Source organism: Trichosurus vulpecula, chromosome 2 (genome assembly GCF_011100635.1).
Source record: "Trichosurus vulpecula isolate mTriVul1 chromosome 2, mTriVul1.pri, whole genome shotgun sequence".
In the NCBI taxonomy this organism is placed as follows: Eukaryota; Metazoa; Chordata; class Mammalia; order Diprotodontia; family Phalangeridae; genus Trichosurus; species Trichosurus vulpecula.
In genome coordinates this window covers 13,076,262-13,089,970 of record NC_050574.1, presented here as the reverse complement: position 1 = coordinate 13,089,970, position 13,709 = coordinate 13,076,262, and the positions used below count along the sequence as shown (strand labels likewise).

Here is a 13,709-nt window from a genome sequence, read left to right as displayed (position 1 = left end):
TCTCTCTGCAGTATGAGTTCTCATGTGCTAAGTTTTCCACTCTGAGAGAAGGGGCTGTCACATTAAGTATATTTAAAAGGATTCAGTATACTGAGTTCCTCATGTAGAATTAAGTTGGAGGTTTTTCCACTGAATATATACATTTAAAGATTTCTTTGCTGTAATAGAAATACTCACGTTCAGAAAATTGTCTGTGCTAGGTAAAAGATTTCCTATGTATGTCACATTCAAAAGATTTCTATTCAATATGGATTTTCTCATGCCGAGTAAGTTGAGAACTCCGCCTGAAGGATTTTCCACATTGACGACATTCAAATGGTTTCTCTCCAGTATGAAATCTCATATGTTCAGTAAGCTGACCCTTCCAGGTAAAGGATTCCCCACATTCATTACATTGGAAAGGCTTCTCTCCAGTATGAACTCTTTTATGGAGAGTAAGGGATTGGTTCCAGCTAAATGATTTCCCACAATCATTACATACAAAGGGTCTCTCTCCACTATGACTTTTCTGATGTACAGTGAGGTAAAAACAGCAGCTAAAGGCTTTGCCACAGTCATGACATTCAAATGGTTTCTCTCCAGTATGAGTTCTCTTATGTGTGATAAGCTGGCCACTACGGCTAAAGGCTTTCCCACAGTCATGACATTCAAAGAGTTTCTCTCCTGTATGTACTCTCTTATGTTTAGCAAGTGATCCACTCCAACTAAAGGATTTCCCACATTCGAGACATTTAAAGGGTTTTTCTCCAGCATGTATATTCTTATGCCCACTAAGAATCCAACTATGGCTGAAGGATTTTCCACATTCATTACATTCAAAGGGTTTCTCTCCAGTATGAATTCTCTTATGCAGAGTAAGTTGCCCACTACGGCAGAAGGCTTTTCCACATTCGTTACATTCAAAGGGTTTCTCTCCAGTATGAGTTCTCTGGTGCTCAGTAAGGGACCTACTCTGCGTAAAGAATTTGTGACAATTATGACATTCAAATGGTTTCTCTCCAGTATGAATTCTCTGATGTACACTAAGGTTAGAACTTCGACTAAATGCTTTCCCACACTGATTACATTCAAAGGGTTTCTCTCCAGTATGAGTTTTTGAGTGTGTACTAAGCTGCCCTTTCTGGCTGAAAGATTTCTCACAATAGTGACATTTAAAGGGTTTCTCTCCAGTATGAATTCTTTGATGTACAGTAAGGTGAGAACTTCGGTTGAAAGTTTTTCCACATTCATTACATTCAAAATATTTCTTTTCAGTATGAATTTTCTTATGTTTAGTAAGTTTCTCACTACTGATGAAACGTTTCTGACATTCATGGCATTCATAGGGTTTTGCTCCAGTATGAGTTCTCTGATGTACAGTAAGATAAGAACTTCGTCTAAATGCTTTTCCACACTGACCACATTCAAAGGGTTTCTTAGCAGTATGAATTCTTTTATGTTTTTTAAGCTGCCCTGTCTGGCTGAAGGATTTCCCACATTCACGACATTTAAAGGGTTTCTTTTCAGAATGAATTTTCTCATGTTCAGTAAGTTGGGAGATTTGAGTGAAGGCTTTCCCACACTGATTACATTCAAAGGACTTCTCTCCAGCATGACTTCTCTCATGTTCAATAAGCTGCTCACTAAGACTAAAGAATTCCCCACACTGGTGACATTCAAAGGGTTTCTCTCCACTATGAACTACCTGATGTACAGTGAGGTGAGAACTTTGCCTGAAGGCTTCCCCACATTGATTACATTCAAATGATTTCTCTCCTGTATGAATTCTCTGATGACTTCTATAGGACTGTATATTGGTGAAGAATTTCTCACACTCATTACATTTATATATGTCTTCTTCACTATGCTCTTTATTAGAATGAATAAGGTCTGAAGGGTAACTGCTGCATGTATTATAATCACAAAGGCTATCCTCGCAAAGGACTTTATCTTGTTCACCTAGGTCTGAATACTCTTCTAAGTTCTCTTCATATATATCACACTCCTGAATATTTTCACTAGTATGAACTCCCTCTTGTGAAACAAGGATTGAATCCAGACTGACATTACTTTCTAATACAGATTCAGTAGAAATTTCTCTGTGGATAGCTGTCTCTTGACTGGCTTGTCTGTCCTGACTGCAATTATTTTGGTCTACTCTGACATCATGTTCACAAGATTCTCCCATTTTATATTCCCAGGAACCATCAGTCTGAACTCTTTCCTTAGATGACTCTTCTGGAGAAACAGATGGATTTACAGTTGACTCTGCTGTTTCATACCTGGCCATCTGACTAAGAAAATCTGAAAGAAAGGAAAAAAGTATCAGTCTCCAATGTACTCTGTGCTGGGTGAGAGGAATCTGCTTTACACTGTAAATTCTAGAACTTGTTTCCTCTCCTAAAGACAATGATCAACAATTTAGAAAGGACAGAATGAATATTTTAAGGTACAATTCGATATTGACTCATTCCCAGGGAATCATCTGTGATCTGTAATGATTGGAATCATGAAGAGATATTATCTGTAATGGCAAATTATTAGTCCCTAAAAGCTTGTATGGAAAATTTAAGAAACCACAACTTCAGAGTACATGATTGAGAGCTGAGAGTGTATCTGGATTCCTAACACACAACAACAGGTTAAAGTCTTCCAAAATATCCTTTCAGACATGATGGAGAAATATCAGTGAGAAATGAGTTATGACCAATGGATCTGTAGCCATTTCAAACACTTTCTTCCAGTCTTGGCTAATGTCAACATGATTGGAGGATTCTTATGTCGTGCCTGAGGTCTCTGTATTCTACCTTTTCAACATTTTGATAACTTCCATGACAACAAGTTGACCACCATCTCAACATAAGGTAATCTTACATTGTGGCCACTAAAACCTTAGCAGCAGGTCTATTGTTCAGCTCCCAGATAGGAATTGTGTCACTGCAAGCTCACTAGTCAAACCACATCTGGATTTTTGAATCCAGGTTTAAGAACCACATTAAAAAGGGATGTTGATAAACTACAATCTATTCAGGAATTATACCAGCCAGTCAGTCAGTCAATTAACCCTTAGTGAGTGCTTACTTAATGCCAGATATCATTAAGTACAGGGCAACCAAGGCAAGGTAAAAATATTCCCCAAGCACAAGAGCTTTACATTCTCATGGAGAAGATAACAAAGAAATAGGTAGATGGTAGGCTTGAAGATTACCTTAGGAAGCAAAACTCTAACCGCTGGGGAGGGGGGCTGGGTGGAAGGGAGGGAATGAGAAAAGCTTCTTACAGAAGGTGAATCTTGAGCTGAAACTTGAAGCAAGCCAGGGAAGCCAGGAGAAAGAGGAGAGAGAGGGAGAGCGCTGCAGGTGTGAGAGATAGCCAGGACAAAGGTGTGACACAGGAGAAGGAGCGCCGTGTTCAAGGAAAAGCAAATAGGGCAGGATGATTTGGTTTTAGAATACAGAGAGGGGAGCAAAGAGTAAGAAGACTGAAAAGATGGGAAAAGGTCAGGTTGGGAAGGGTTTAAATGCCAGAGGACTTTATATTTGATCCTGGAAGTAACAGGGAGTCACTGGAGTTTATTCACTGGGAGTGTGGAGAGGGAGGTGACACAATCAGATCTACGCTTTAGGAAGATCACTTTGCCAGTTGTGTGAAGAACTGGTTGTAGTGGGGAGACACAGGAGGAAAGGAAGCCAATTAAAAGCTCATTACATATTTACGGCAGCTTTTTTTATGGTGGCCAAGAATTGGAAACTGAGGGGATGTTCACCAGTTGGGGAATGGCTGAACAAGTTGTGGTATATGAATGTAACAGAATACTATTGGGTTATAAGAAATGATGAGCAAGTGGACTTCAGAAAAACCTGGAAAGACTCGCATGAACTGATGAGTGAAATGAGCAGAACCAGCAGAACATTGTGTATAGCAATAGCCACATTATATGACTAACTTTGATAGATGTATCTCTAAGCAATACAAGGATCTAAGACAATTCCAAAAGACTCATGATGGAAAATGCTGCCTACATCCAAAAAAAGAACCATGAAATCTGAATGCAGATTGAAGCATATTATTTGCTCTCTCTTTTTTTTTTGTTTCTTCTTTCTCATGGTTTCTCCCAATGTGAAAATATGTTTAATATGAATATACATGTTGAACCTATATCAATCTACAGGCTGTCTTAAGGTGGGGGGAGGGGAGAGATAGAGAGAAAATTTAAATTCAAAATCTTATGGAAATGAATGTTGAAAACTAAAAATAAATTAATTAAATTTTTTAAAAAGCTCATTACAATAGTCTCCTCAAGTGTAGTTGTGGCTATGAATGGAGAAAAGAGGACATAGAGGAGAGATGTTGTGAAGCTAGATGGAAATGATAGATTTCACAACAGACCAGATATTTAGGGTGAGTGTGTGGAGTGGAGGATGACATCAAAGCAGAAAACCTGGGGACTGGGAGGATGAATGCACATTGCACAGAAGAGAGAAGGAGTGTGGAGAAATATAATGAGGTCTGTTTTAAATATGTTGAGTTTGAGATGCCTAAGGAGCCTCCAGTTTAAAATGTCCAAGAAGTTGGTGATATGGGACTGAAGCTCAAGAGAAAGATCAGGGCTGGATTAACAGATATGAAATTCATCTTCATAGAAATGATCATGTAAGCCCATTAGAACTTATGAGATCACCAAGTGAGAGAGTATAGAGAGCAAAGAGGGTCCAAGACAGATTTCCGGGGTATGCTCATGGCTGCTATTGTTTGTCCTTCCTCAAAGAGGACCATGACATCAGTTGGTGATGCCATGATTTGCAAGTGAATTGATGTAAGTGAGGGAGAGCTTTGCAAAGTCACCAGCCTCACTCTCTTCTCTGGAGCCATCTGGGTCCAGCGGCAAGATATGGATTAGGATGATTGGCGATGGCCCCCACATGTTCATGGTGAGGAGATGTAACATGGATGAAGAGCCAGAAAAAGAGACTGAAGAGTGGCCAGATGGGAAAGAGAAGAACCGAGAGGACATGAGATCATGAAAATCCAGAGAGGAGAGAGTATCTAGGAAGAACAGATGATCAACAAGACTGAATGCTCCACAGCATTCTCAGCCATAGGAATAGAGATAAAGGTTCTGTTGAGATCAGTGACTCTACAACACTCACCTGGGGCCTAGACTAGTTTACCATATTGGCAAGGTCAGGAATAGCCACAGGGACTGGCACAGCAACTTCATTTAGCTCCTAATAATCTGTCAGTCACTAGTTACCAATTGCTGTCTTCCCTAGCCAAATAGGGACATTATAATGGCAATTTGTATAGCTAAATATTGCAGTTTCCTTCATCTCTATCAACAAGGAGATGGCTTTGAAGCCCTCCAGGGTCTGATATTGTTTGATATTTGCTACATGGCATGGTTCAGGCAACTCCAAGGGTTTCCATTCAGCTCCACCTGAGACAACTAGCCCAGAAGTTGCCATAAACATCTGAGATGTTCAAGGACTTACAATACCCACCATTGTCATGATAAACTTAGCTTGATTATAAACAAACACATCTATGACCTGGATAGAAGGTCTTTCACCTACCACTACATAACAAGAATGTCTCTTCCTTTGATCATCTTTACTCCAAAGTTTTTACCTAATAGAAACTGGGATGCCCCTATGGACCCTCTGAGGGTCCTCTGGTATAACAGTAACTTGGCTTCCAGTATCCAGCAACTATTTATACATTTGGTGCCACCCAAGTCACTTGGGCATAAGGCTGCCAGTCCCTTTATGGCCCTAGAGTTAGAATAGTTTAGGTCCTGAGGGAACCTCAGTCCTTGCCCTATAGGAACTCATCCCAAGAGTTGCTCGAGTCTAGATTGCAAAGACTTAGGAGTCTTGGGACAATCTGGAGGGTGGGTAGAATTTAGGGACATCCTAAGTTTGGGGGGGCGGGTCAGAAAGGTCCATACTGCCCTGATCCTGGATAGCAAATTACAGTTTTACTAACACCTTCATTGGCTGATGATCAACTATCCCAGGGTTCAAGAGCCACACCTAATATTTCCAGTGGAAAAGGGTATCACCACCCTCTGCCTGCCTAACACTATTATAGACTCAGTGCCTCCTCATATCATTCCCAGAATGCTTATCAATGTGGGTGACTGCATTTACTATGACAGCTGCAATCTGGATCCCCTGCTTGAATTGACAAATAGGTCAGTCAGTCCAGGCCTATGAGGTGATGTGGCAAAGGAGGTCTACCTAGAGTTAAAACCTGACACCCCTAAGGTGTGGCCCCAAGTTGTCCTCCTCCTAAGATGGGGGCAAGGTTTAACTCTCCTTGATGCAGGCTAGTCATAGAAGGTGAGAGACATGGGTAGGACATAAATCCAGTTCACCAAACCCAGCATCTGGTACACAGTAGGTGCTTAACAAATGTTTACTGATAGATGCAATACTACATAAGGACTGTCCCTGTTCCCCCTCCCCCCAAACAAATAGCTAAGCTGTGACTCCCATCCTCCTGTTTTTCACTCACTCACCTGGAGAGGTGTCACTGGAGTCTCTTCTCTCCAACATCCATGGTGACTCCCCTCTTTCCAACTGGAAGATCACATCTGGTTCAGACTCCTGTAGCCCTGTTCATGGAGTGAGAGTACACTGGAATTCAAGCCCAGCCACTTCTGAGAGCCCTCTATTCAAATTCCACCTAACACTTCTTAGCTATATGATTTCACACAAATCACTTAATCTCTTTGGGACTCAATTTCCTCACTTGGAAAATAAGGATAAAAGTACCTACAGGACTTACCCCACAGGATGGCTGTGAGGACCAAATGGGATAATGAACACTTTCCAAACTTCAGAATTTCACAAAAATGTCTGTTGGCATAACCATTACTATTTTTCCATATCAAGGAAAAGGCATACTAAGAAGACCCAGTGGGCCACACATAGAAAGGACCTTTGTAGTATTATCTGTGTGTGTTAGCTATGATTTTCTGTTTCCCCCACCCCCATTCCAACCCCTCTTAATTCTAGTGTCTCAACTCTGTTAATTATTTCCTATTTATCCTGTAGATGGTCTGTCTGTTCATATGTGTTTAAAAATTGTTTCCTCCATTAGACTGTAAGCTCCTTGAGAGCAGGGACTGTCTTTTGCCTCTTTTTGTATCCCCAGCACTTAGCACAGTGCCTGGCACATAGTAGGTGCTTCATAAATGTCTGCTGACTGACGGCCCATGCCTAGAATGCCCTCCCTCCTCAGTCCTACATCTTAGAATCCCTGGCTCCCTTCAGCTCAACTTGAATGCTACCTTTGCTAGGAGGCCTATCTACATTCCCACAGCAGCTGAAACCTTCCCCTCTAAGGTTATCTTTCATCTTCTCTCTATGAATCTTGTCTATATCTAGTTATCTGCATACTTTCTACCATCTTAGAAGAGAAGCTCCCTGAGGGCAGGGACTATTTTGGTCTTTCTAAACACAGCCTTTAGCTGGGACAAGACCCATCCCAAGGCCATCATGTAATTAGTGCTCATGTGTTACAGAGTAGAGAGGGTCTCCAAAGGAAAATGTTCTCACAGGACCTGATCTGAGAAGAGGGACGAGGGAGAGGAAAGGTAATAAGCAGTTCTACAGAACATACTCTGGCCTGAGCACCATACAAACATGGACTCCTATGATCCTCACAACCCTGGGGGGCAGGCACTCTCATTACCATCCCCATTTGGGATGAGAATCTTTCGTATTTTCAGTTATCTGCCTTGGTCATTTGGAGGAAAATACTTGAAGCTGGTGAAAGAGGGGGGAAAGTGAAGACTGGGACAGCACCTTGAAGCTGCCAGTTTCTAGTAATATGAAGCAAAAGCCTTTCACCAGGAAACAAAGAACAGAAACACCTTTTCCCTCTTTTTTTTCTTTAAATTTTAGTTTAGACTCAAGAGCCAGAACACAAATACAGAATAGAGAAAAGGAACAAAACACATCATAAACTTAAATACTGAAACCTAAATACAAAGAAAGGGGGAAAAAAGCATGTCATGTGCATAGCAGAATGTAAGAGAGGATTCAAAATAAGTAACAATAAATTTTCTTTTCAAGAAAGCCTGTATGATAAATAACACATGTTGTGTTGAGAATTGTCCATCTTTTCTTTGCTTCCTTGTAAGTTTTCTTTTGTACTCTGCTGTGCATTCTTACTTTGTTCTTTTTTTCCCCTCCCTCTACTTTCCCCCGAAGGCAACAATAAAGTTTAGATATGTTTCTCTATAGCTATAGATATATACATACACATATACGTATATACACATACATATATAGATATATACTTTCCCACTTTCTACTCCTGATCTTTGTTTTTTTGTTTGTCCATATCTCTTGTTTTCTGTCCCTCCTGACTCTACTTCTGTGCACTACCTTGCCCTTCTATTACTTGCCTACTCCCCTCCAAGGATCCCTCCCTTATCCTCCCATTTCCATGAGTCTAAACACCCTTCTATACCCCACTTTTACCTATTCCCTCATTCTCCCCTCTAAAATCCCTCCCTTGTCCTTTCCACTCTCTCTATACCGCTACCATTTTATTTCTTCTAAATTTAAAAGGCTTTTATACTCTTCTAAATATGTATGTATTGCTCCCTCTTAAACCCATTCCCAATGAAAGTAAGTTACCAGAACTACCAGCCCTCCTCCCCCATCTAATTCCTCTGTATCCATTCTTCCTCTTGTACCTCAATTGTATAAAATAATTACTCTTTTTAGTTGTTCCTAAATGGTTTTACTTTTTAAATTCATATCATAGGTTTATCCCAATCTTTCTTATGAGCTCACCAATTATTAATAAGAATCTTAGACATACATTTTATATTTTACATATATAAAAGGTAAACAATCTGTCCTTATGAGTCCCTCATAATCAGTCTTTGGTATGTACCTTAAGTTTCTCTTGGTTCTCGTATGTCGAATCTTCTATTAAGTTCAGGATTTTTTTAAACAAAATCTTGAAAGTCTGAGAGTTTATCAAATATCCATTTTTTTTCATTCATGATAATACTTAACTTTGCAGGGTATGATATTTTTGGCCAGAGTCCCAGGTCTTTTGCTCTTCAATATGTTGTATTCCAAGATCCTGCGTAATTCTAATTGTGGCACCATCATATTTAAATTATTTGAATCTTGATGCTTTTAATATTTCATCCTTGAGCTGGAAGTTTTAGAATTTGACTATGATATTCCTAGGAGTTTTCCTCACAGGATCTCTTTTAAGTGGTGTGCAATGGATTTTCTCTATTTCTACTTCCCTGCCTTGTCCTAATGCTTTGGGACAATTTTCTTTAATTATTTCTTGTATTTTTGTATCAAGATTCTTTTTTATCATAACTTTCAGTTACTCTGATTATCACTATATTTTCTTAATCTATTCTCCAAATCTGTTGTTTGTCTTATGAGATGTTTCACTTTCTCTTCTATTTTTTCATTATTCATATTTTGTTTAATTATTTTTGATCTCTTATAATTTCACTGGTTTCACCCTTTCTCTTGATCTTAGAAGGTCTAAGTAAAGTGAATTTTAGTGTAAGGTAGATTTTAGTATGTGTAAAGTGGATCCATAGCCATAACAGTCTCTTGTTCCCAGGTATTAGAGATGAATCTCATGATCATGGTTCAAAACGTCTCCGCCAAGCTTGCACAGAATTATATGATGATAAATAACATAAACATGTGTGCTGAAATGGTAAACATCCACAGCAACTGCGCAATGAGACACAGGGATGAGGTGATGTAAACTTGTGAGGCTATTGCCGGCAATATACTTTCTTTGTCTGATGCCTTATAAAGCACATGAATACCAGAGTTGGGGGACCCTTTAGGGTTGAATGCACAAGCTAGAATGCTGTGTGTGCCTTGAGCAGCTCCCATCAAGGCTTGGGGGGCATCTATGTTTGTCTCAACTGGCCCCCATTGAGGCTTGAAGGTATTTAGGGGAATACACAAGCTATGCCTGTCTCGATTGACCCCATCAAGAAGTAGGGGTAGTTGCCCCTGCTTCTCGCCAGCCTCTACAAGAAGGGTGATTAGGAAATGCTATAGGAGTGGTGCTTCCATTATCAGCAACCTTTGTGAGAAGATGAGACTAGAATAAAGTAACATTATTAACCCCTTTGAAGCTGTCTTTCCTGTCTGCCAAGATCAAGAGTGAACACATGCTAGCAGCCATCCTGTGTGCTAGTGTTATTTGTCTTACAGAAGGATTCAGGAATCTAGATCACATAGTACATTAAATCGATTCTTAGATTCCACAGAACATCAGAGTTAGCAGAATACTTCAGAAATACCCAGGGGCTCTAGAAATCGAGACAGTAAAGACTGACCTTGTGAGCACACACTCCTTCCCCTCCCCAAGTCTAGGAGTCAGGTGAGGGAAGCAGAATGTTGAATTACAGAGAACAGTTCTCCTTACCCAGGGAGACCAGGTTCTTATAATTGTCCAGCATCACTTCCTTGTATAAGTCCTTCTGAGCAGGACCCAGGTGCCCCCACTCTTCCCTAGTGAAGTCCACTGCCACATCCTTGAAGGTCAATGTTTCCTGAAACACCCAAAATAGCAGAAATGACCTCTTATAAAGACATCATCAGGGAAAATGGAAAGTTAGTCCACTTTAGAAGGAATGGCTCTCACAACATTCAGGACTCTCATTATTCCTAATCAAATACCTCCAAAAAGTCTACTATGTGCCAAAATTTGAACTGGATTGATTTACATCAAAGGTAGTTTTGATTCATCATTCACTATCAAGAGGACATTCTGGCTACCCAAGAAGCTGGCCTAAAACAAGTCATATCCTGTTACACACATGGGCTCTTAGCCTTGTGTCTTGATACTCACCTCTAATGAAGTCATTTGGCTCCACTCAATCCAGACAGATGTGCCCGACCAGGGAGGAGCTTAAAAGGAGGAAGTGCCACATAGAGAAGCCCACTAGGAAAACAATATGCAAATTGACACAAAATAAATACAAAGAACAAAAAACAACCTAAACAGAATGCTGCAAAGTTAGAATGCCTAAGCCTGGTCTCAGAAAAGTGAGAAAATGTCGCTCTGCCCCTTAAATGCAAAGGTGGGGAAATCTGGCTATGGAGAGTTTCGTGTGCTGTTGCATGGCTGATGTATTGATAAGGTTTTTTTTGGTTGTTCAGTTCCTGTCTCTGACCCTTCATGACTCCCTCTTTTTTTGGGTAGCAGGGAGAGCAGGGGGGAACAGGGAAGGTTTCCTGGCAAAGACACTGGAGTGGTTTGCCATTTCCTTCTCCAGCTCATTTTACAGAAGAGGAAATTAAGGCAAACACGGTGAAGGGACTTGCCCAGTTAAGTGTCTGAGGCCAGATTTAAACTCGTCTTCCTGGCTCCAGGCCTGGCACCCTGTCCACTGTGTCTCCCAGCTGCCCTGCTTAGTTTTACTAAACTGCTTTTCCTTTCTGTGCTTTAATATTTGCTATAACAGAAATTTAGCTAGGAGAGGGCTATAATTCTAAAACGCAAAAACAAAATGTATCAATAAGAATGTAGTGTAAAACATAAGAGTAACAAAACTCCTTGAAGCCAACCCAATCTTGGTTTTGTCTGTGCATTTCTAGTGCTTGGTACAGGGCTATGCGCACCCACAGGCACTTGCTTCACTTTTTTTAGTTGGACTTTCTTTCTTTTTCTTTCTTTGCTTCATTGTCTCTAGTCTCCCAAGTACCACGTGTATTTTAAGACCATGCCACATGCCTCACACCTCACTAATGCCTTTAAAAGAAATGACTGTCTGGCTTCACTGACTTTTCCTCTTCCTTGGTCTTCCAGGCCTCTCCCATTTTCAAAATGAGGGAACGAAGCCTCAGAAGCCTAAAGGATCTGCCTAGATTGTACACTAGTCAAAGGCAGGATGCAAAAGCAATTATGGTAGGTGCTGGAGGTTAAAAGAAAAAAAATAAAAGTCAGTGGTATACAAGGAACTTGAATGGGGGGAGGGGGAGGGATGAAGTAGGTTTGCAGATACGTCAATACAAGGGAATTTGAGGGGAGAGAGAGAGCAGCTAACAACACAGGGAAAGAGGAAAGGCTTGTCCAAGAGACAGAATCTGGCCTGTGCCTTGAGTGAAGAGGGAAGGGTAAGGAGGAACTCCATTTTAGAAAGCACGGAGAGCCAGTGGGAAGAGAAAGTACCACCAGTGAAAGTACCATCAAGGTAGGGAGGAGCCCATTTATGGACATACTTCAATGCCAAGTGCAGGAGTTTTTATTTTACTTTGGAAGGAACAGGGAGTCAATGACACTTTCTGAGTAGGGGACTGATCCCATGAGACATTTGCATTTGGAATGTCTGGACACTAATGTGCTAAGATAGATTAGGGAGGCCTGAGATGACTGGGAAAGAGGAAGAACAATGAGGAGGCTGAAGCCGTCACCCAAGTTAAAGGTGATGGGGTCTGATGCCAGGAATGCTGGAAGAACTGACAACATCTGGCAACTAACAATCCAATACTGGGAGTGAAGGAGTGGGAAGAAACAGACAACTCTAAGGCTGAGAATATTAGTGAACTTTAGAATAGTGGGCCCCCAACAGAAATGCGGCAGGGGAAGGAGGGAAGGGAAGAAGTCCTTGTTAAGTGCCTGTGATGTGCCACCTCACAAATATCATTTCATTGGCTCCTCACAACAACCCTGGGAGGCAGGTGTTATTATTATCCCCATATTACAGCTGGGGAAACTGAGGCACATGAGAATAAGTGGCCTGCCCAGGATCACCCAGCTAGTAAATGTCTGAGGCTACATTTGAACTCAGTTCTTAAATACAGGCCCAGCACTCTACCTACTGCACCAGCTACCCAACTAGCTGTCAGGAAATTGGAAAAGGGTCAGTTATAGAGGGAAAAAACAAGTTACATTTAGGCCACATTGAATTTGAGAGAAGATGCTACATCTAAGGGGATATGTCCAGCAGGTAGTTGGAAATGTGTGCCTTCAGTTAAGAGGACACATGAGGGCTGAATATTTAGAACTGGGAGTCATCTGTCCGGAGATGCTGATGCAACTGAAGAGATTATTGTGGAGAGAGGACAGGACCTAGGGCAGAGGCTGGAACAAGCAGGAGAAAGAAGCAGCACAAAACCGGGGGGGGGGGGGCGGGAGAGCGGTGGGGGGGACAGAAAGAAGGCAAGGGAGGAAAGAATATTGAGGAGGTGGTAGTGGTCAACAATATTAAACACTACAGACAGACTGGGATGATCACTGAGAGTCACTGCGGTGAACAGTGAAAAGCTCACTGGTACCTTGGAAAGGGCAATTTCAGGTACATCATAGTGTCTTCTCTTTGGGGCCTGCACAACCCAATAACCGCCTACCCTTTCTCTCCCCTCGTCTATCTTTTCTCTCCTCCAGCAATCCCTAGTTTGAGGTCTTAGTTGAACTGCTTCCATTTCTCTCTTTCTGCCTCTTTGTCTGTGTCTCTCTCTCTGTCTTTGTCTCTCTCTCTCTGTCTCCTTCCCTCTCTTTGTCTCTCTGTCTCTGTCTCTGTTTCTCTTTCTCTCTGTATGTCTCTCTCTGTCTCTGTTTTTCTCTCTCTGTCTCTCTTTCTCTGCCTCTCTCTCTCTCTCTCTCTCTCTGCCTCTGTCTGTCTCTGCCTCTGTCTCTTCTTTGTCTCTCTCTCTGCCTCCTTCCCTGTCTTTCTCTCTCTGTCTCTCTCTGCCTCTGTCTCTCATCTCTCT

At 41.3% G+C, this 13,709-nt stretch overlaps 1 protein-coding gene across 1 annotated transcript in view; it reads right to left on the bottom strand.

The window, feature by feature from the left end:
• Positions 1-238: 238 nt before the first annotated feature.
• Positions 239-13,709, bottom strand: part of LOC118836255 (zinc finger protein 420-like) — a 67,882-nt gene continuing 54,411 nt past the window's right edge. The window contains exons 7-10 of the mRNA XM_036743589.1: positions 10,420-10,546; positions 6,500-6,595; positions 1,141-1,680; positions 239-420 (exon numbers count right to left, since the gene is read on the bottom strand). Of these exons, the coding sequence (XP_036599484.1) occupies positions 239-420; positions 1,141-1,680; positions 6,500-6,595; positions 10,420-10,546 (945 nt within the window). The remainder of the gene's footprint in view (positions 421-1,140; positions 1,681-6,499; positions 6,596-10,419; positions 10,547-13,709) is intronic.